Genomic DNA, 21,240 nt, shown 5'->3' with positions numbered 1-21,240 from the left:
GGCCTTGACCTCTTCCTGTTTCTGCTGCTTGGCTTCCATGAGACAAATACTTCCTCTGCTGTACACTCCTGCCACTGGTGTCCTGCCTCAACAGGAGCCCAAAAGCAACAGGTTAATCGACCTTGAACTCATAGCTACAAAATCATGAAACAAAACCCTTTCTCTTTTTATGTTGATTACTTTTTGGTGTGTGTGGTGCTGGAAATCAAACCCAGGGCTTCACATATACTAACACTCTAGCCAGCACTCTAACACTCTAACTAGCACACTAACACTCTAATTAATACTCTTAACTAGTACTCTAACACTGATCTACACCACAGCCTATCTCAGATATTTCATTACAGTAACAGAAGATGACTAACACAGGGTCTCTACTTTTTGGATGCTAAAACAACGCTCAAGAAATTCTGAACTATGGAGCATGTTGGATTTTGAATTTTCTGATTTGGCATTCTCAATAGGTAAAGAGTATATAATGTGAATATTTAAAATATTTTTAATGACCAAACAGGTATGCTAGGAACCTTAGGAACATTTTTCTAAATTGCATATTAAATTCTATTCACTTCTGACTTGTTGGGGGGAGTTTCATATACAAGCACTACAGCAGAAATGGAAAACCGAGTGCCATCACCCACCATCATTGGTTTATGGCTGCAGAATCCTGTGAAGTAGTGTGGTGACATATTGTACTGAAAGCCACAAATTCCTAGACCTTTGGACCAATTCTTTTGCAGTCTCATTCATATAGTAAACCTTTCAAAAGAAAAAAGTCTTTGAGGACACAGGTGACCTTTACATTATTCATAATACCAGGGAAGCAGCAGCAACAAAGAACAAGGCAGATATACTCTCCCCCTCCCCCTGTAGACTTTCTAGATGTTTTTTTGTTTTTGTTTTGAGACAGAGTCTCACTATCATTATGTAGCCCAGGTTGGCCTCAAACTCACAATTCTCCTGCCTCAGCCTCCTGAGTGCTGGGAATGCAGATGTGCACACCAAGCTCCGCTGAGAGATCTCAAGCACGGCCTGTGAGCTCAGCCCCACGCTTGGTGCTCACTTACCATACTTTGACCTACCTAAGAACCTGGACAGTGAGGGTTCTAAATCCCCCCCACACGGGGAGAAAAATAAGACTCTAAGAGGTCAAGAAATTACATGTTCTTAAATCAGAATCCAAATTAAAGCCAACAAAACCTAAAGCCATTTTTCACTTTGTTTTTCTTTCGCAGTGCTGGGGATGGACTCAGGGCTCTGTACACACAGGTGAGCCCTCTGCCAGTGAGCTTCACCCCTAAGCTTCCTTTTATGGAAGATCATCCAGCCTTTTAACTATAAGGAGACTAGGACAAATTGTAAAAGACATCATGCTAAAAAAAAAAAAAAAAAGTTGCACCTCCTCTACACTCTATGTATGTCAGTCAGCATGATGTAAAGTATAGGTGGACATATTGAGAAAGGCTCAAAATGACAAGAAACCTCGTCTGACTGTGGTTATTTGAGGTGGTTCCCCCATTCCACTTTAAAACTTTCCATATGCTACTTATTTTTATAATTTCAAATATTTCTAAAGGCACTTTTAAAATAGCTCTACAAAATTTACTTCTAACAAAAATTACTTCTACCCCACATGTATGTGGTTCAACCCTCAGGACATATTTTTCTGGTTCTCAGTTTGTGAATGTTCCAGAAAAACAAAATACATTTGAGCTTTTCCAGGCCCATGACAATCCTGAGTCCCAGTACTTGTGGCAACACTGCCACCCTGTGGCTGACCGATTCCACACAGGCTTCCAGCAGTATTTACAAGTTCTTTGTAGGAATTGTGGTTTTTGTATTTTGTTTTGTTTTGGCAGTACTGGGGTTTGAAATCAGGGCCTCATACTTGCTGGACAGGCACTCTACCACTTGAGCCACTCCACCGATCCTCACAAGTTCTTTTAAATCACTAGAAGGCAGTGCCAGTGGAGGAGCGATGTAGCCACAATGCTAAAGCTTGGGCAGGGGATCTGCAATGATGGCATTTCCTTTACAGTATGTTCTAATAACTTTTTCTGAACTTGCCCTTTTCTTCGTGGGTTTCTTTGTTCATGTCTAGGCTCCAAGTGCTTTCTATCCCTGCCTGAACAGGGCCATAAAAAAAAGTTCTTTATTTGATTTGATTTTTTTATATGTAGAAGTTTTGTTTTTGTTTTTTCCTTGGCAGCACTGGGGTTTGAACTCAGGGTTTCATGCTTGCTAGGCAGGCCCTTTTACCAACTGAGCCACTAAGTCAGTCCTAGGCGGTAGTTTTTAAAAATAATTTCAAAATATTTTTACTGTATGGGAGTAAGCAAGGTAACAGTATCTCCTGTGGCTCATATCTACACGTTTTAGATTGACCACATTTATAGAACTTGTTCTTAGTCAAAGTATGGGGCCCAAAGAGGACATGCACTTCAACAGTTATTACCAGAAAAAGGCCTGTTGTGCTTGCGCAATGTCCCTCAGTTAATAACAGATTCCTGAAGCACATTTGCCTTTATGGATACAGGAAAGAGGGTTTCCTAGAAAACATAAAATTCTAGGAAGGCTACTTGCAGTTATTTGAAACCTGAGTATATTCACTATGTTCAAGTACCCTTTGATTGAGAAAGAGTAAGGGGGGGGGGATTTGAGCAAACTACATTATAACCATGTATTAAAATACCACAATGCAACCCTTTTGTACAATTAATATTCACTAATAAAAACAGAGAAAAATATTTTAACTCAATCATCCAATAAAAAGAAAATGAAGATGTGAAGATGTGTCTTGGAATAGACTAAATTTCAGATTCCAGGAAATTAACTTTTCTAGGAAAGACTGGGTTACTTGGACCATCTACATTAAGATACTTTTCAAATTGAAAACTATTCTCACAGACTCTTTGGGTTGCAGACATGTACACCCCTTCAGGCTCCTCAAGAAAAAAAAACTAAGCAATAATATTAGCAGTCTTTCTAACAAAGCTGTAGCCCATTTCCTAAGACCTCCCATAGGATGGGGGATCAGGTGAGCTATACAAGTGCTAATCCCTATAATGATCCTGCTGAAAGGATAGTGTTTTACACCTGAGGAAAGGAAAATAAGACTTCTGTCAGGCTGGAATCTCCTCTCCGTATCAGCTTTCACCCCCTCACACCCATGGCTGTAGCACTCAGCCTCCCCCAGGCTCACCTGAGGGTGCCACCTCCTCACTGTGGGTTGAGCTGAAGCTCTAACCCTGTGTGCATAAAAGCACAGCATGGCCTAACAGCAGGAGCACCCAGGCATTCAGTCATCACTGCAACTCTTGGAAAGCAACACCCAGCCCTTGACAGGACCTGAAGGAGGAAGGGATTCACCTGGAGATGGAACAGTTACACTTTATCACTGGCTCTACACGCAAGGAGTTATTGCCAGTCCATACAGTACAACTGGGCAGAGAAAGAGCTGCCCCCAAATGGCTCAAAATGAAGGACATTCAAAGCTACAAAGGGCCCCCTTGACCCATGCTGCTGATGCTTTTCGGTCCTGCTTTCTGGTCAGATTATGCAGATTAGACGTCAACGGAAAACTTATAAAACAATAGCACAGTGCTCTTAAGAAATGTTATAAGACCAATGTGCCCCGACAAAAGACAGATTTGTATTGAGCACACATAAGGGTAGTCAATAAACTCAAAAGATTTGATCTTCAATCGAACTCTGGAAGTTGGAGTTCCTCTGTATCCATAAAAGCAACATCAGATGAGATCATAAAACATAGTACCTAGACCAGGCAAGGGCTGGTGTTGAGGCAGGCTAAATTAGGGACTTAAAGAAAAAAAAACTGCATCTTAGATTAACCATGCTTTGGCTCAGGAACCATCCTCACCTGGTGGGGAACCACCAATGCCCATCCCCAATCATTGATTATTGGCTGGGAATCTCCTTCCCCCTTCCCACAAGTTATCATATGTTTTAAAAGCACCTGAAAGGCAGAAACATGCTCTCTTGGCTTATGGCTTCCACCCAGGCCCCAACATGCTTCCCTTTGTATTTCTCTTCCCTAACTTTTAATAAACTCCCTTTATACCCGTGGGTCCTCCCATAGATTCTTTCTGGTGGGATACAAAGAATTTGGAAGTCTTCTGATCACAGACTGCACCAGTGCCATTAACAGTGTGGCAGCCAAGGTCACCAACAGCAGCAATCATCATTTTGTTAAGTGCTGTCCTATTCTAAAGGCTTGAAAATCATTAAATTCTTATTTCTAAGACAATGATTAGTCTATCATATTGAAGGCTCATTTATAAACTTTGATTTGCAGTAAAAGTCACCATTAATTTTTTAATGGGAAATACATAATCTAGAGAACACTCCACACCAGTATGTAATGATCTTCCTTCTTTCCATAGCTTTTCAGTGTTCACTTATGTGGCTATACCACAGTTTAATCTATCAATCTCCTACTGATTTGAACATGTGTGTTACTTTCATCTCTTGCCACTACAAACAGTACTGCAATAAACAGTCCTGTAGATTTTGGCCAAGGACATTTTGTGATTTTTAAAAGTAAGATTTCTGGGTCAGAGAATAAATGCATCTGTAACTGAGTTGGATAATGCCAAATTCTCCACCATAATGTTGCAGCATTTTGCATTGTTCTCAACAATACATATAAGGATTTCCAACACTTAATCAATGGAGTTTATGATCAGACTTTTACCAAAGAGGTAACAAGTGGAAGCCTGTTGTAGGCTTAACTAACATCTCTCATTATGAATAAGTCTGAACTTTTTTCATTTATTTATGTCCTACTTATATCTGTTTTTTTGCTGCACTCTCTGTTCATACCCACCTAGATCAGCTCAATGTCATCATCTCTGTTTCTAAACGTATTTGGATTTTTACTTTGCTTACAGTATTCTTTTTTTTCCTCTTTCTTGCAATCCTTTTTTTTTTTCTTTTTTGTCATTCAACAAGAACTTTTGTTTTTCCCAAAGCCAAATTCATCAATATTTTCCCTGAGCTCATCTGGATTTTAAGATACAGGCAGGAAAATACTTGCTTGCATTTTCTTCTAGTAATATGCATGTCTTCATTATGCACATTTAGATTTTGATCCATTTGACTTATTCCTGTGTATACCGTGAAAACTTACACAATCTTATCTTTTTCTTTATAGCTATTCAATGATCCTAACTCCACTCATTATTAAGTTTCTTTCCTTTCACTGGTTTGAGGTACTGACTATATTGTATTCCATATTTCCATATGCAATTGGCTTTAGGTTTATTCCATATTCTGTTTCATTGTGCTTCCTGTGGATTTTAATTTTTTCAAAAAAGCTTTAAAATCTATTTGAAAAACTAGCAAGGCTTACCCATCCCTAATGCTTTTCAGGGTTTCCTGGCTGTTCTTGTTGGTTTGTTTTTCCAAGTAAACTTTATAATCAACTTATTTGGTTCTAAAACAAAACCTGATTGACATAATGATGTTGAATCACCCTATCTAATAAATAATGTGGCCTGTGTTTCCATTTGTACAATTCTACTGTTGTGTATATTTGTAGAATTTTATAATTTTCTTTAAAAATGCTTTTTAGATATTTTCTATAAAGTTGTTATATAGGTCTTATCTATCTATCAATCTGTTGATTGATTGTTCAATCAATTAATCTACCCATCCATTCAGGTACCATTTATTCCATGAATATGTTCTGTTACATGAATGAAAAAGAAAAAAACTCACACAAATTAGCACACAAAATTTAATTTACCATCCATTTCTGCAGAAAAGTTATAATACCCGATTATATTATAATAGCCAAAAGGTGTACAATGCCAAGCCCTTCGATGTCATAGGTTCCCAGCTCAAACACAAATGGCTTGTACAGTACACGAAATATTAGAAAATATTCTCCAACAGCTTGTGGATAAAATAGACTGATGAAAGACAAACCTTAAAGACTAATGAGTCTATGGACATCTCAAATCATCCTCTCTTAAGTCTGTGTAGTAACAAAGAAAACAGCATGGCTGATATAACAAGCTCAGATAAAGCCTTACTTAAGATTACAACTGAAGAATAGATCTCCTTAAAAGCCATTACATAATTTTATTCTGGCTAATTTGACTCATGTGGAAAAGGTCACAAGCATTTCTGTATGGCTGCTCAATAGCTGGGCTCAAGAGTAGCCTTAGTTCCAGGGACACATATGAAATCCTTCTTAAAACTGGAAATATTCGTATTCACCACAAGGTTTTGTTGCAATTAAACTTGAGACCTGATTTTCACAGCACATTAAAATGAGACCACTAAACAGAGGAAATGGCATTAAGTCTAGAGCATTAAGTTCCGTTTTTAAAGTGGAGTGTAAGGAAATCATAACATCTCAACGCAGCTACGATGAGACTCCAAAGTCAGGTAATTATCATGGGCACCGATTAACTTATTTACTTAAATTTCAAAATATAATTGCACTTTTTTAGTAACAAAAGTAAATGTAACCTTTTTTTGGTACAATAAATAAGGGCTAATTTTCCTGATTAGTTGATATGACAGACTTGCATTGAATGAGCTAAATCTCATTAATCCAAGTTCTTGACAAAAACAAATCCAGTTCTTCACAAAAACAAATTTGAAGTTTGGGATAATACAAAAAAAAATCATTAAAAACTTGCATTTTGCAAAAGTTAGCAAAAACTAACAGTATTACAATCTCTTCAGTTCTAACTGATACATAAGTCTTAGAAAGTGCCAACAAGCAAAAGAGCAGTGAGTATAATGATCATTTGTAAATACTGATACAGAAATTTTTTATACCTCCCAGAAGTCAGTAATTCTAGTGTGATTATAAATTAGAAAGCTTCCAATTCTTATCTATTGATAAATTTTAAAGATAAACTAATTAGGCACAGATTTATATATCAATATATAGTGGTACTGGGGTTGAACTTGGCGCTTCACACTTGCAAGGCAGGTGCTCTACCACTTGAGCCATTCTATTAGCCCATTGTACTATGATTATTTTTGAGACAGGGTCTTGCTATTTCAGTCCAGGCTGGCCTTGAACCTCAGTCTTCCTGATCTTTGCTTCCCCAGTAGCTACCATACTCAGCATAAAAATAATTTTTGAGCCAGGAGTGTTGGTATACAACCACTTCCTTGATTACAAGGAAGTTGAGGCAGGAGGATCAGGAAATCAAGGCCAGACTGAGTTACCAAATGAGATGCTGTATCAAAAAACATAAAGAAACTAGTAATAGTTTTTGATCATATATGGCTATGCTTTCTGGTGTGTTAAGTGGAAAGACCTCAAAGAATGGAAAGATAACTCCTTTAGAAGAACTTTTTCACCCTCAGATATGTATATAAAACATTCCTGGGGCTTATACCAATAAAAATGTGAAGAGGCACAAGGTTAACTTAATATTGAGCCTTTTCTAGTTGTATCAGTAAATACTGTTCTTCATTGGACACATGGCATATATGAAAGACAAATCACCTTACATCTTATTAAGAAATGTCTTTTCAAGAAAGATTTACTTTTCATGCTTAATGATTCTATAACAATAACTAGAATATATTTATACTGTTTTGATTTGTATTGTGATTATTAAGAACTCAATCCAGAAAAATATTTCTTTAGATAGATTTCTATATCAGATTTAATTTCAAGTCCTCATAAAAGACTTTCAAGTATAAAATTTATTTTGAAAAGAACAAAATTTGATATAGGACTGGTGTGGATGCAAAATTTCTTACTGATTATAAAAGAGTTTGTCCAGAGTCAGATATGGTGGCTCAAACCTGTAATCCTAGCTTCTTGGGAGGTGGAGATCGGGAAGATCACAGTTTGAGCTCAGGTCTGGGGGAAAAGTTGAGACCCTATCTCAACCAATGGTTGGGTGCAATGGCCTGTCCCAGCTACACAAAGAAAGCATAAAAAATAGGAAGATCATGGTCCAGGCTGTCCTGAGCATAAAGAGAGACCCTGTCTCAAAAATAACCAACATAAAAAGGGCTGATGGAATGGTTCAAGTGGTAGAGTATTTGCCTACCAAGTGTAAGGCCCTAAGTTCAACAACCCCCACCCTGCCACCCCACCCAAAACACCCATAACACCAAAAAAAAAAAAAAAAGTTTGCCCAGGTAATTTTTAAAAGGTAAATACCCAACTTTTTCTAGATACATTTAAAATGTCAATATCTGTAAGATATCATGAATTATATTCTATAAATATTTAATATGAGGAAACTTTATACATGCCAACTTTGAAATGTGAGGTCATAGGAAGTTTTAAAAATTCTTTCAAAGTGTAGTCACAGAGCTTAGTAAGTGGTAGCTATAGGACTGGAAAATAGGGCATGTAGCTGTAGACCATCAGGCTACTCTGGGTAGGATATGAAAATACTTTCAGGAGGTGTAAATTCAGCTAACCAAATGAAGGAGTCTCCTGATCACACTCAAGGGGACAGAGAAGAAGAGAAAATAAAATATTGCACATTTTTCAAAAAAATAACATGAACAACAAAAGAAGCCATATGTAGTTCTATGAATCTATCTAGACTACAAAAACCATCCAAACCAACAAACTGAAGCTCATCTGCAACCTCATTCTCTAGTCGTTCTACAAAGTAGCGAGAAGTTCTGCCCAGTTGGCAGAAGCACCTGCAGCTGTTAGTACTCACGTTCATGCCCCTTTGTGAGGCTGACTGGGTGGCCTCCTCATCACTGTCTGCGCCTGACAGCCCAAGCTGCTCAGCCTGCAACACAGACATGCACCTGCCGTCAACTCCAGGTGAAAGTAAGCTCAGACAAGAACAGACATCCTTAGCAATCATTAAGGGAAAAGTGCCCGCAGGACCAGGCTTACTGGCAGCAGAATCTGCACCCAATGGTGGTGGTAGTCCTGGCCCTCCCCTCAGCCTATGAACTGGAAAGCAGCATTAAAACAGATCCTAATCTCAGTACTCCCTGATTTGAAAACACAACCTCAAAATCCAGAAATCATGGCAACAAGTTTTCTTTCTTTTTCTCCAAGGTTTTAGCTTAGAAAATGCATATTAAAAACAGCAGAGGATCAATCTGATGGATAGGTATTAGCTGGGCAAACCCATTCATTAACCACTTTTTGAAGATCTCAAAGTCTTAATCTCTGCATAGTTAATTGCTTGGGTGTATCCAGATATAATTTAAACAGTGCACTCCATATCCATAAAAGGCAAATGACAATATACCATTAGCCATCAAAACAGGTGGGTATAATTAGTAAATTCAGTTCCTAGATCCCAGATTCTCATTTCCTCCCAGTGTAAAACTTTGGGGACATGACAAAAGAGTCCATATTTTAAACTAGGTCTAAGATGATTCTTATGTATTTTTGAGAACCACTGGTTTAGAAAAATAAACAATGTCAGGATGATACAAAATTATCATGCTTTGAAAACATTAAAACATAAAGGATTTAAAACAAAGATACTTTTCCCTCACTTATTTAAACCAAAATTATGTCTCTTTAATTACAGTCTCTATTGAGATTTTATAAACGTACATTCACATGCATACACATGTATACTTTTCCTTAAATGCAATATACTGAAAAGTCACTTTAAATGTTTGATAAATCTTCATTCTTAAGAGTTTGTTCTATATTGAGACATATGCATACTATCTGGTATCATAGGACTTTAGGGAACATTTTTAAAGTTATTTACTCTAGACCTTTTTCATTGATGAATAAATCAAAATTCACACTCGGTAAGTACTACAATGTAAACAAGTGATTAACAGCAAGGGCTTTGGAAAAGATAGGCCTGGACTTAAATTCTGGCATCTACTAATACTACCACTAGCTTTAAAATACAAATACAGGAGACTTTATTTTATTTCCCTGGGCAGTATGACTGATAATACCTTTATCACCAGGTTTCTAGATAGACTAAATGAAGTTGCATTTAGCACAGTATCTCAAACAGTAAAAATGGAGAGAAACAAGAAGTTAAGAGGTTAATGCATAAAAACAAATACAAACCACAAGTAATATAATACAGATAAGACTGAGTAAGGAGATGCACAATAAAATTAAACTGAGTAAGAAGGAAAGTTCGTATATAAGAAGTGAAAAATGATTCTTTTAAGTCTGAAACAAAAAAAAAAAATTCAGACGACATTGAGAAAAGTCCTTTTTAAAAAAGTCCCTTATAGCCAACAAGCCAGACTTTTGTCACTTGTGGCACTTCCATTGTGTTTTTCCCCAACCCCTACCCTCTTTCTCAACTATCAGAAGTTAGTGGGTCTCCAAATCTCCAGTCCTTTGAGTTGTCTTATTTGCTAAACCAAAGGCATTTCTCTATCTTTCACTTGCTTTGTTGGCAATTACCTCTCAGAAGGAAGGAAACACAGAATTATGTGCTTGAGATGTAAAGGACACGTGAGGACCACAGGGGAGAACAGTGCACACAGTCCCAGCTAACTCATCTCAGAAATTTCAGGAACAACAAAACAAATCAAATGATGGAAAATGCAAACACAAAATTCCAATTGTGTTATTTCAGTGAATCCTGACAGGAAAGGAAAAGTGTTCAGGAGAGGAAAAGGAAGATGGGGAGGGAGGGGGATGCTCTGGGCTCAAAGACCTCACTAGATAAAATCCCTGAAGAAAACTAGGAGCAGAAGGAACATACCTCAACAAAATAAAGACTACAGAGAACAAAGGTATAGGTATTATACCTTTTATAGGGAAAACTGAAAGCATTCCCTATAAAATAAGGAACAAGACGAGGGTATTTATTCTCTCCTCTCTTATTCAATGCAGTGCTTAAATACAGTGCCAGAGCAATGAGCCAAGAGAAAGAAATAATAGGGACACAAATAGGACTTGAAGAAATCAAATTACCCATATTTGCAGATGATATGATCCTATATTTAAAATACCCTATAAACTCCATCAAAAACTCTTAGATCTGACAAATACTTTCAGCAAAGTTCAGGATACAAAATCAACATACAAAAACCAGTAGCTTTTCTACATACCAGTAATGAACAAGCTGAGAAAGAAATCAGAAAAACAATCCCATTCACAATAGCCTCAACTCCTCCCCTACCACCACCACCACCAAAAAAAAAAACAAACAAACAAAACAAAAAAAAACCCTAGGAATAAACTTAACTATGCAGGTGAGAGACCTCTACAATGATCCCAATACTGTCAAAAAAAGGGAAAAAAAAAAAAAAGATCTCTACAATGAAAACCATAAAACACTGAAGAAAGGAACTGAAGACACTAGAAGATGGAAAATCCTCCCATGTTCATCAAAAACACCCATGTTCATCAACCAGCAGAATATTGTGAAAATGGCCACACTACTAAATGCAATCTACAGAATCAATGCAATCACCATAAAAATTCCAATAACAATTATATTCCATTTTTTATTTCTATTTCACAAAAATAGAAAAATCAATCCTAAAATTCATATAGAAGTGCAAAAGACTCTAAATAGCCAAAGCAATCCTGAGCAAAAAGATCAACACTGGAAGTATCATAATACCTGACTTCACACTATACTACAGAACCATAGTAACAAAAACAGCAGGGTACTGGCAAAAAGCAGACACATAGACCAATGGAATAGAAGATCTGGAAATAAGTCCCCACAGCTACAGTCATCTGATCTTCAACAAAGTTACTAAAAAATACATATGATGGAATTTCAATAAAAGGTGTTGAGAAAACTGGATCTCCACATGTAGAAGACTAAAACTAATCCTCCTTTCTCACCCTGGACAAAACACTTCAAAAATGGATTAAGGATCTCACCATAAGACAAGAAACTCTTGAAAGTACTATATGAAAACACTTGATGATATAGGCATAGGCAAGAACATTTTGAATAGGGATCAAGTGTTCAGGAAGTAAGAGCAAGATAGACAAATGGGACTTAATCAAATTAAAAAGCATCTGCACAGCAAAGGAAACAATACCAGAATGAAGAGACAGCTTACAGACTGGGAAAAAATCTCTGCCAGTCATTCATCTGATAAGGGATTAATAAACAACATATAAAGAGATAACAAACTGAAATACCAGAAGAACAAATAATCGAATTAATAAATGGCCAAAGAAGTTGAAAAGATAGTTCTCAAAAGCAGAAGTACAAATGGCCGATAAACACACGAAGAAATGTTCAACATCCTTAAATATAAAGGAAATGAAAATAAAAACTACATTTAGATCCCATCTTACTCCAGACAGAATGAATATCATCAAGAAAACAAACAAATGCTGAAGACGGGGGATGGAAGGAACCCTCATAAACTGTTGGTGGAAATGTAAATTACTGTGGCCAATCTGGAAATCAGTATGGAGGTTCTTCAAAGAAATAAAAATAGAGTATATCCAAAGGAATATAAATTAGCAAATAATAGGGATAGTTGCACACTCATGTTTATTGTAACTCTATTCACAATATCCAAGCCATAGAATCAGCCTAGGAGTCCAATAACCAACGAATGACTAAAGAAAATGTAGTACACACCCACACAATGAAAGAAATCAATATGGCAGTTCCTCAAAAAACTAACAATAGACCTACTTTATGACCCCATCATACCACTCTTTGGTATAAACTGATATATAAGAAAGATATCTGCATACCCATGTTTACTGGAGCTTTGTTCTCCACAGACAAGCTGTGGATTCAGTAAAGGTGCCAAACAACTGATGAATGGATATGACTTAGCCGTAAAGAAAAATAAAATCATGTCATTTGCAGGAAAGTAGACATAACTGGAAATCATCATGTTGAGAACAATAAGTCAAGCTCAAAATGTCAAATATCACATGTCCTCACTCATTGGGAACCTAGACCCAAAATACTGATGATAATGATGACAGTGATGATATACGAATGTGAAAGAGGAACAATCTGGGGGTTAAAGACAGCTTAATGAAACCCACCCAACACTGTGTGAGAAAAGGGGGGAAGGGAAGGAGGATGAGAAAATGATGGAGGGGATGAACTTGTTTGGAATACACTGTATGCACGTATGGCATTATCACAGTGAAACCCTCTTGTATTATTAATGTATGCTAATTAAAAACATAGCATAAAATAAAAACATAACAAAGCTATTTCTAAAATAGAAGAAAAATAAAATTACATTTTTTATAGAAAAATGGATAGAAGTAGAGATAATCCTGGCTAGGCAAAACAAGCCAGATTTTGAAAGATAACTATCACATGCAGAAAATATACATATACATATACATATACAGGGGAAAACCAACAGCTGGGGAAGGTGAAAGGAGATGGTGATGGGGATGAGTGAATATGATCTAGTACATTGTATGCATGTATGGAAGTTCACAATGAAACCCCTTTGCATGATTAATAGTCACTAATAAATTTTTTAAAGATGTCACTAGAGAGATACACAATAAGCACAATTTTAAAGGACACACAGAAACATGGGAAAAGCACTCATCATCAGTTGAATGTAAGAGGATGACCAAGCCACTATGAAACTATCAGGAGGGGTGAGGAACCAGCTGAGGTTTGTGAAACCTTAAAGATGGAGGCCTCCACAGGTCTAGTGTCTGCATTCTATGAACCTTACCCATCTAGTTTAGCAGAAAACACCAGCTGGCTTCATGTTCAGACAGACCTGCCTGTAATCCTGGGGCCCAGAGCAAGCTCTAGCCTCCACATCAGCAAACATGGGGTAAATCATAATTCTAACTCCCAGGTTTCTGAATGCCAGGACATGAGATGGGCATCCAGCCTCAGTGGTGCAGAAATCCCTGTCCTCACCTCTTGTAAAGCCACACAGATGGAGAACCATCTCAACTGAGCTAGCAGCAGTAAGACCTACCATTCACTGCTATGGGTTTCTCTTTTTTAAGTGTTATTTGTTACAAAGAAAAAGTACTAAATAGTAAAACATACTTGTTGAACAAGTTATTTAATAGAGATAGAAGCATATTCTTTGCAGGATACTTAGACAGCATTTATGGTTTTGAGACTGAAAACTATTTCTTTAAGTCTTCATTTCTACTCCTTTTACTATGACCTTAAATTACTCTATAATGTTACACCTAAAATATGACTGACTCTAAAGGCTGATTTAATATGAGATCAACAGAATTAACTTATCATGTTGTATACTTCCAGATCATATTAAAAAGAAGAATATCTAAAAACAATAGCAAAAGACCAGCTCTGCAATGATTCTCTTCTCTACAAAGTGGCCTGAATTCCAGCCCTTTCAGGGTTCATGCAGGAAGTTTTTGAGCCGCAGTTCATTTGTAGGAATGTTGTATGTGGTCCTGCAGCTTCACTGACACATTCACTCCCTCATTCATACATCCAAAGGCTGTACACTGAGGTTTACAACATACCACGATGGTGTGTGCACCTGGCAGAGGAAGGGCACACAGCCCTGGCTTTGGAGCCCAGAGGCTTTGAATTTGTTCTATCAGTGAGTAAAACAACTTTGTCCTAGATAACTTGATCTAGGTGTGGAGGTACAAAGTCAATCATTTCTTACATGCCTTTTCCCTGAAGGAATTGACATTCCTAAACATAATTATTGAGAAAAATTCCAAGATAGATTTAGTAAAGCCCAAGAAACTATTTTATACCATGTAAAATCATATGTGTATGGACTCTATTACCTTACTATTGCTTCTTTTATTGGCTTTGAAAAATCCCAGAAATTTTTTCTTCTCTTTATCTGTCTCATCATTGCCAAGTGATGATTTTCTAAATGTTTCTAGAAAAAAAAAGTATTAAGTTATTTCTCAACATTTAAAACAAGACATTAAATACTTCTATATAAATTATAAATGAACATTTTACTCTTAAATTGTTAGTTTTTTTTTTTTGGCAGTACTGGAGTTTTGAACTCAAGGCCTTGTACTTGGTAGGCAGGCACTCTACCACTTGAGCCAACCCTCCCACTCCCAGCCCTTTCTGCTTTAGTTATGTTTCCAAAAGGATCTTGCATTTTGCCTGGATCTTATTTATGCCTCTCACATATCTGGGATAGAAGGCACAGGCTACCATGCCCAGCTTGTTTGTTGAGATGGAGTCTCACTTTTTGCCCAAGCTGGCCTCAAACAGTGATCCTCTGATCTCCTCTCCTGAGTAGCTAGGATTACAGACATGGACCACTGTGCCTGACCTTGAGCTCTATTTCTAAGACAGGCAAATCTTCACTGTTTCTTTTAAAGCATTAGTTGCTGCCTCAAAGTATCGAGGTTCAGTTAAGAAACCACTTCAGGTTTTTACATAGTCTTCTAGTGATCAAGGTGGCATTTCATCTGGGTGTGGTTGTCCTCTTGTAAAAAGGGAAAAAAACAAATAAATCAAAGGCGGCACCGGCCAATAGAAAGCTAGTACAAACTGCATGAGTAATTTTATATTCATTAGTAACTGTGTTTAAAAACACCAGGTGAGAGCTGGAGACCTGGCTCAAGTGATAGAGTGCCCGCCTAGCAAGTGCAAGGCCCTGAGTTCAAACCCCATCCCAATAAATAGATAAATAAATCAGGTGTGAAATTGATTTTAATTATATTTTATTTAATCCAATATATCTAAAATATTATCAGCTTATCATATAATCAACATAAAAGTTGTTTTGGTGTTAAATCTTCAAAACCTGGTGTTCCCCTCATGCCGACATCACATCTCTTCTTGGACTGGCTACTTGAAGTACCAAGAGCCACACATGGCCTGTCCCTGTCCACCTGAACAGCACAGTTCCAAGGACTGTGGCATAAGTACAGAGCATCTGCTGTAAGAACTGTGAGTGAGGTACAAATGCTAACTAAATAACCCAAGTGCCGTCCTGTGATTTTCTAGAACCTGGAACAACAGTGATGGGTTACCCAGGTGGTATTTGACACAATTGCATCAGATCTAATCCAGAATGTTTTCCTTTTAAATTCTGCAGTGGAGTAATTGTTTTCTTATTATTTTAATTAATTAGACTTTGTTTGTTTGTTGAGTTCTAAATCTAAAATCTCCCTTTCTTCATCAGGATTTTAGAGCTAGGGCAGGTCCTTTATTTCAAATGAGGACCCTGAGACCCAACTGACAGCCAGCCAATGGCTGTGGTTCCCACAGTAAGGTGGGATCAGTGGCAGGAGGCCTCCTGAATCACAATTCCTGGTGAGTGCAGACACTGTTATGCCACCCTGAAGTGAGGAGTGGACTGGGAAAGCCCCCTGCATAGCTGGTGTCCAGGTATAGGGCCCCTATGTGTGAGGCACAGCTGGACCAACCATGGCATCTCATCAGGCCTCCACTTCTTCCTCTGCAGCTAGGCAGTGGTTGGGTTCACTATGAGGGACAGGGCACAGTGCTTGGCACACAGCATAGCTCACTATTGATTGCTATTATTCATTTGTTTTACCACACAGGCCATTCAGGCCTTTGCCATTCATTCACCCAAAGCACATAGATAGGACAGAGGAGGGAAAGCTGAGGTGTTCCCGGAGGACAAAAATATAAATTTTCCCATATCACTGTCAATTGCTTAGATAGCCAGACTTCTTGTCCACTGGCAGAAAAAAATCAGACTGGAATTTTACAAACTTTGCCACTGGTCTAATAACCCAAACACAATAAACATCCATTAATGTCTACTAATATTCAATTTTATATTTGAGTTAGAGAACAACATAAAAGTCAGCACATTAGTAAACCATGCATGGGAATTAACACAGTCTACCCAAGAAACCAAAACCAAGCCCATGTGTTCCTTAAGGCACTGTATGGGGATCACAAGCCCTGTCATGTTCATCAGGCTAGGGCTTACAATGACATGCAAGGGACTCCTGTCAAAGAGACTGGTGGGCTCCACATCACGAATTATCCAAACCAGAGGGCCCATATTACACAAGGTAGCTACACAGATATACATGTGCACACACATTTTAAAGTTAGTCTCATCAAAACCCTCAGGTGCAGGCTATAAAGAGTAAAAATATATTATAACACATAGTAATGCCATATTGAAACTGTAGCATGCATTAATATGTCTGTTTATAGTCTATGGTGTTTCTAGAATTGAATGGTGTGTGACATAGATACATTAATATGGACAATATTGTAGTTCCCTATAGATAAACAAGGCAAGGAACATGTAATTGGCACACAGGCCATATTATAGCAACCAAAAATGATAGAGTGGATCAGAAAACTGAAATGAAATTGAACCTCATTTCTGTCCCTGACTAGGGAAAATGGCTGGATGACCTATAGCACACAGTTGCCTAGAAGCAACAGGGGGTCAAAACTCACAGGCCCCAGCTAGGCCAAACCCATGGACTATCTATAGAGCAGAGGAGGCCCCCGAGGTTTGGGAGACACTGCAGAAAGGTCAGTGTGAGAACAGACTGAGCGAACTCAGTGCTAGCATCCAGCAACATTTCCAGAGGATGCTGGCTAAGGTGTCAGAGCAGCATGACAGCAATATGTGATCTGTCCCAGAGAACATATGTATTGTTCATGCCTGCAAATGGATGGTCATTTGAACATGAAATTTATTTTCTGTGAATCTACTACAATTTATAAGAAGTAAAATATTGGTAACAGTTTTGGGGGGAAGGTCACATTTAATCTATAAGGAAATACTTTCTTTTGTAAGCATTAAAGTGATAGAAAATGATAAAGATGAATTGGGGGTGGGGGTGGAGAGAGCTGAAGGAACCCTGAGCGATCAACTAGTCCAAGCCATTTGTTGGTCCAGGAGAGAAAACCAAAAATCAGGGCAGTTCCATGTCCAGAAAAAAGCCATTAAGCAAGTACGTGGAAAAGGAGGGTCCAGGGGGCATCTGCAAATACTCCATGTGGGGCAGCTTCTAAGCCACATTTACCGTCACTCAGCTGCTAGACGTAACAGAAGAAAGGAACAGCCCTTACATTCACCTTTGCCCCCATTCTCAATCTGTCCAAAGCTAAAGTTTTCACATAGGTACACGTCCTGTTCAAATTGACTGCTGCTCCACGGTTCTTCTCAGAAGAGAACACTGGTCATTTTCACTTTTTTCTACATTGTTCATGAGACAACAGGTCCTGGCCTAGCACTCTCAGACTCCAACACTCTGGGATCCAGAACAATGCTAAGCTTTTCTTTCATGGAACATTTTCTGGAACTAAAATCTACTGTTACATACTTTAACAAACATGGACAAAACTTTCTGTAGGATGCAAAGACTCACTGGCATTTTACAAAAACTTTTGTTGTGTAGACATGGATGTGGGTATGTATAACTCAAAAATCCCATTAAAGTCCCAAAATATATGTGTGTACATATGCGCCTATGTATATGCTCATGTTGATAGTTGATATTCGTAAATACAAGTATGTAACTATATGTATACCCTTTCCCTCTCATATACATAAAGACAGAGACATTTGCAGAGAGAGAAAATGTCTAAGATAGAGGTGTGAGAGTAAATGCTAAATTTGGATTAATCATTTGTACACTTGTCTGTTATAGAAAAGGTTGACTTTCACAACTCATACTGTCCCATATTCTGCAGTATGCAGGATGGACCTGAGCAGGTTAGCACACAGGAGGTAAGCGCAGGCAAGCAGTGGTAAAAAGGAAGTACTGTCTTTTCTGCATGCATCACTGCACTCTGTCCTGAAATTCTGAGCAACAGAATCTGTTTTCTACAACAGCCTCCCTCATTTTTCAATGATTATGCCCACAGGGCAAATTCCCACACAAAAGACATTCTTATCTGAACCACCCAGGAAGCCAAAAAGCCAAACTGTAACCTCATGTCAGCCAGGCAAGCCCCCACACTCAATTCCTTCCAGTCTGGAACACAATTGCTCAGAGCCATGCAAAACACAGCCTGTGAGCTCACTGTACCTCGGCAGCTCAGGGAAGGCTCGGACTGAGTTTTGGTCAGAAGAACTGAAAATGCAGGCAATGAGAGAGTGAGGACCAGCTTTGAGATCTGCATCCATCCAAAGACCTGGTCTCTTTTAAAGTCTGGGATGCCTGCTGCAGGGGCAAGGGCAGAGCAGAGCTGGCCTGCACCTGCAGATCCCATAGCATGCAGGCTGCTATGCCGGCTGTGGACACAGGGGGCAGCAAAGTCTTGGGTTTCTTCAAGCTGTTCCTGCCATGAATTCCAGAAGAGGAAGGTTTCTGCCAGTAGTGCCTCTCCTGCCAGCTTCCCTCCTTGTACCACAGCAGCTGCAGGGCTGGAGAGGGGAAGACCACCTACACCCTTAAATGTAAATCAATAGGGACAAAGGGGAGGGCTGCTCCACAGGTGCCCTGGCAGGCCTGTGGATTAGCTGCAAAGAGAAAGGGTCCCTCAGGACCACAATCTGCATGGCTCTCTTCTCAGATAGCTGGTGGTTTACAGGATGAGGTGAAGGTATGTGGCAGGGGTGGTGATCAAGAACATCGTAACTGAAATGGTCTGGGTGGAAGAGATGCTGCTGACCATGGGACTAGAGCAGGGAGGGGATACACAGGGCAGTGAAGAGGAGACACTTGGGAGCAGCTAATTCCCACCAAGGGCAGTAGTTAGTGCTTCAAAATCTGAACAGGCAAGTTGGCCGCATATCATGTATGCTTGAAGCTTCTGCTCCCGTGCTCCAGATAACCATGGGCTTGCTAAGCCTCCACCTAACAGAGATGCAGTTTCCTTCTGACTTCTCCAAGGACCACATTCTACATCTACCTTTCAAGATATGCCCAACTGTGGGCACATAATGAGAACACCCATTTGTGGGAATCTTTTTCCTCTAAGATTTCCAAATGCAAGGGAGCATGGTTTTTCTTTTTCCTTCCTTCCTCCTCTCCCCCATTTTTTTCTTCCTTTTTATCCCCTTTTTCCTTACCAAATGAAAGCTGTTTCCAAAAAGTCACATAAGCCAACATGGGGCTGATAGAACCAGACCAATACACCCACAGTACCTGGGTCTGTGCAGCTATTCCTGAGGTCACTAAGTAGGTACTGCCTGTGTTTTTAGAAGATACTGAGCAGGTTAGCACATGCAAGGCCCCAGGATCAACCCCAGTACCTCCCTAAAAAGATATGGGAAAGAAAAACACAAAACACAGTATTCTCAAAGGTCAGAGTGCTTTTCTTAAGGGAATAAATATTCCACATATCTTATACTACATGGAGCTTAAGTTCTCTCTAGAATGTCACATAAGACTGAGGACCTGGAGTCCCCAGAAAGAGGTGGGCTGATGTGGGGGGAAGTATACCCACTATGACCACTAATTTCATAATGTATTTGGTAATAAGAAAAAATATATTTTTATTGGGGGAAATGATTTAAAAAGCTATAGAAAAATCTATTCAATATTTGTGGAATGAAAAAAAAACAGACAACAGATATCAAATGGGGATTATTAAAACAAGAACTTTTATGAAGTCCATCTTAGTGATTCTAAGGTCAAGGAATATAAATTATGTTTTTGTCTGACAGTTGTTGCACTGAACAGTCATCTCTTTGTATCTATCAGAAAAATCTTTAGTGTATATGGATCACATCTGTGTCACTACACAGCAGGGTTATGCATGACACAGCACAGTCTCACCTCTTCTGTTGTCCCAGGCATACAGTTCCTTTATGCCCAACTCATTCAGGGATTTGGACAGCTCCAGCTCCTCCCCAGCCACGTTGTCCCTGAGCAGAACCACGTGATCTGGGCTGACCTCGCACTTCGCACAAATGACTGGCAGAATATTCTGCAGTGGCACCTCTGGGCTCACACGCACGACAGCTTTCTGGGTCCGCAGGTAATTCACTACCAAACGCACCGATTTCTGGAATAGACCAGACACAAAGAACTCTATGAGTATATCTTCCCAAAATAAGTTCAATTTCTGCTTTAATTCTAGAACTGAGTGTGGCAGGATTTTGTGTAGCACTAATCATTCTTCAAATTCAAGGAGTCCCAGGAAAAATGGCATAATGAAGAGTGAAAAATAAATGTCCAGAATATTAGATGTATCTTAAAATCTCCCTTAGTAACAAACAACATGGAGATCCATATGGCCATTGGTGGAGGCTCTATACTTAAAAAATCCAGTTTACACACTGTCTTGCAAAGATTCTGACCAGACCTGAACACAAAGCATTTATATATATATAAATATAAATATATATATAAATACACACACACACACACACACACACACATACATTTTCCTAAGGAAAACAGTTTGGAAATGAAATGAATAATTTAAAGGAAAACTC

The 21,240-nt window shown here is 38.6% G+C and overlaps 1 protein-coding gene across 9 annotated transcripts in view; it reads right to left on the bottom strand.

Moving 5' to 3' along the window:
- Window positions 1-21,240, bottom strand: part of Cobl (cordon-bleu WH2 repeat protein) — a 247,872-nt gene that overhangs the window by 142,872 nt on the left and 83,760 nt on the right. For 4 of the 9 annotated variants that reach the window (XM_074065488.1, XM_074065489.1, XM_074065487.1 and 1 more), the window contains 4 exons: window positions 20,579-20,807; window positions 18,884-18,928; window positions 14,669-14,766; window positions 8,682-8,756 (listed from right to left, as the gene is read on the bottom strand). In XM_074065488.1, coding sequence (XP_073921589.1) covers window positions 8,682-8,756; window positions 14,669-14,766; window positions 18,884-18,928; window positions 20,579-20,807 — 447 coding nt within the window. The remainder of the gene's footprint in view (window positions 1-8,681; window positions 8,757-14,668; window positions 14,767-18,883; window positions 18,929-20,578; window positions 20,808-21,240) is intronic. The other 5 variants (XM_074065490.1, XM_074065494.1, XM_074065492.1 and 2 more) reach the window with 3 other exon arrangements.

The sequence above is a fragment of the Castor canadensis genome, chromosome 2 (assembly GCF_047511655.1).
Source record: "Castor canadensis chromosome 2, mCasCan1.hap1v2, whole genome shotgun sequence".
Classification (NCBI taxonomy): Eukaryota; Metazoa; Chordata; class Mammalia; order Rodentia; family Castoridae; genus Castor; species Castor canadensis.
The sequence above is the reverse complement of the archived record's forward strand: the minus strand, read 5'-3'. Positions and strand labels throughout refer to the sequence as shown.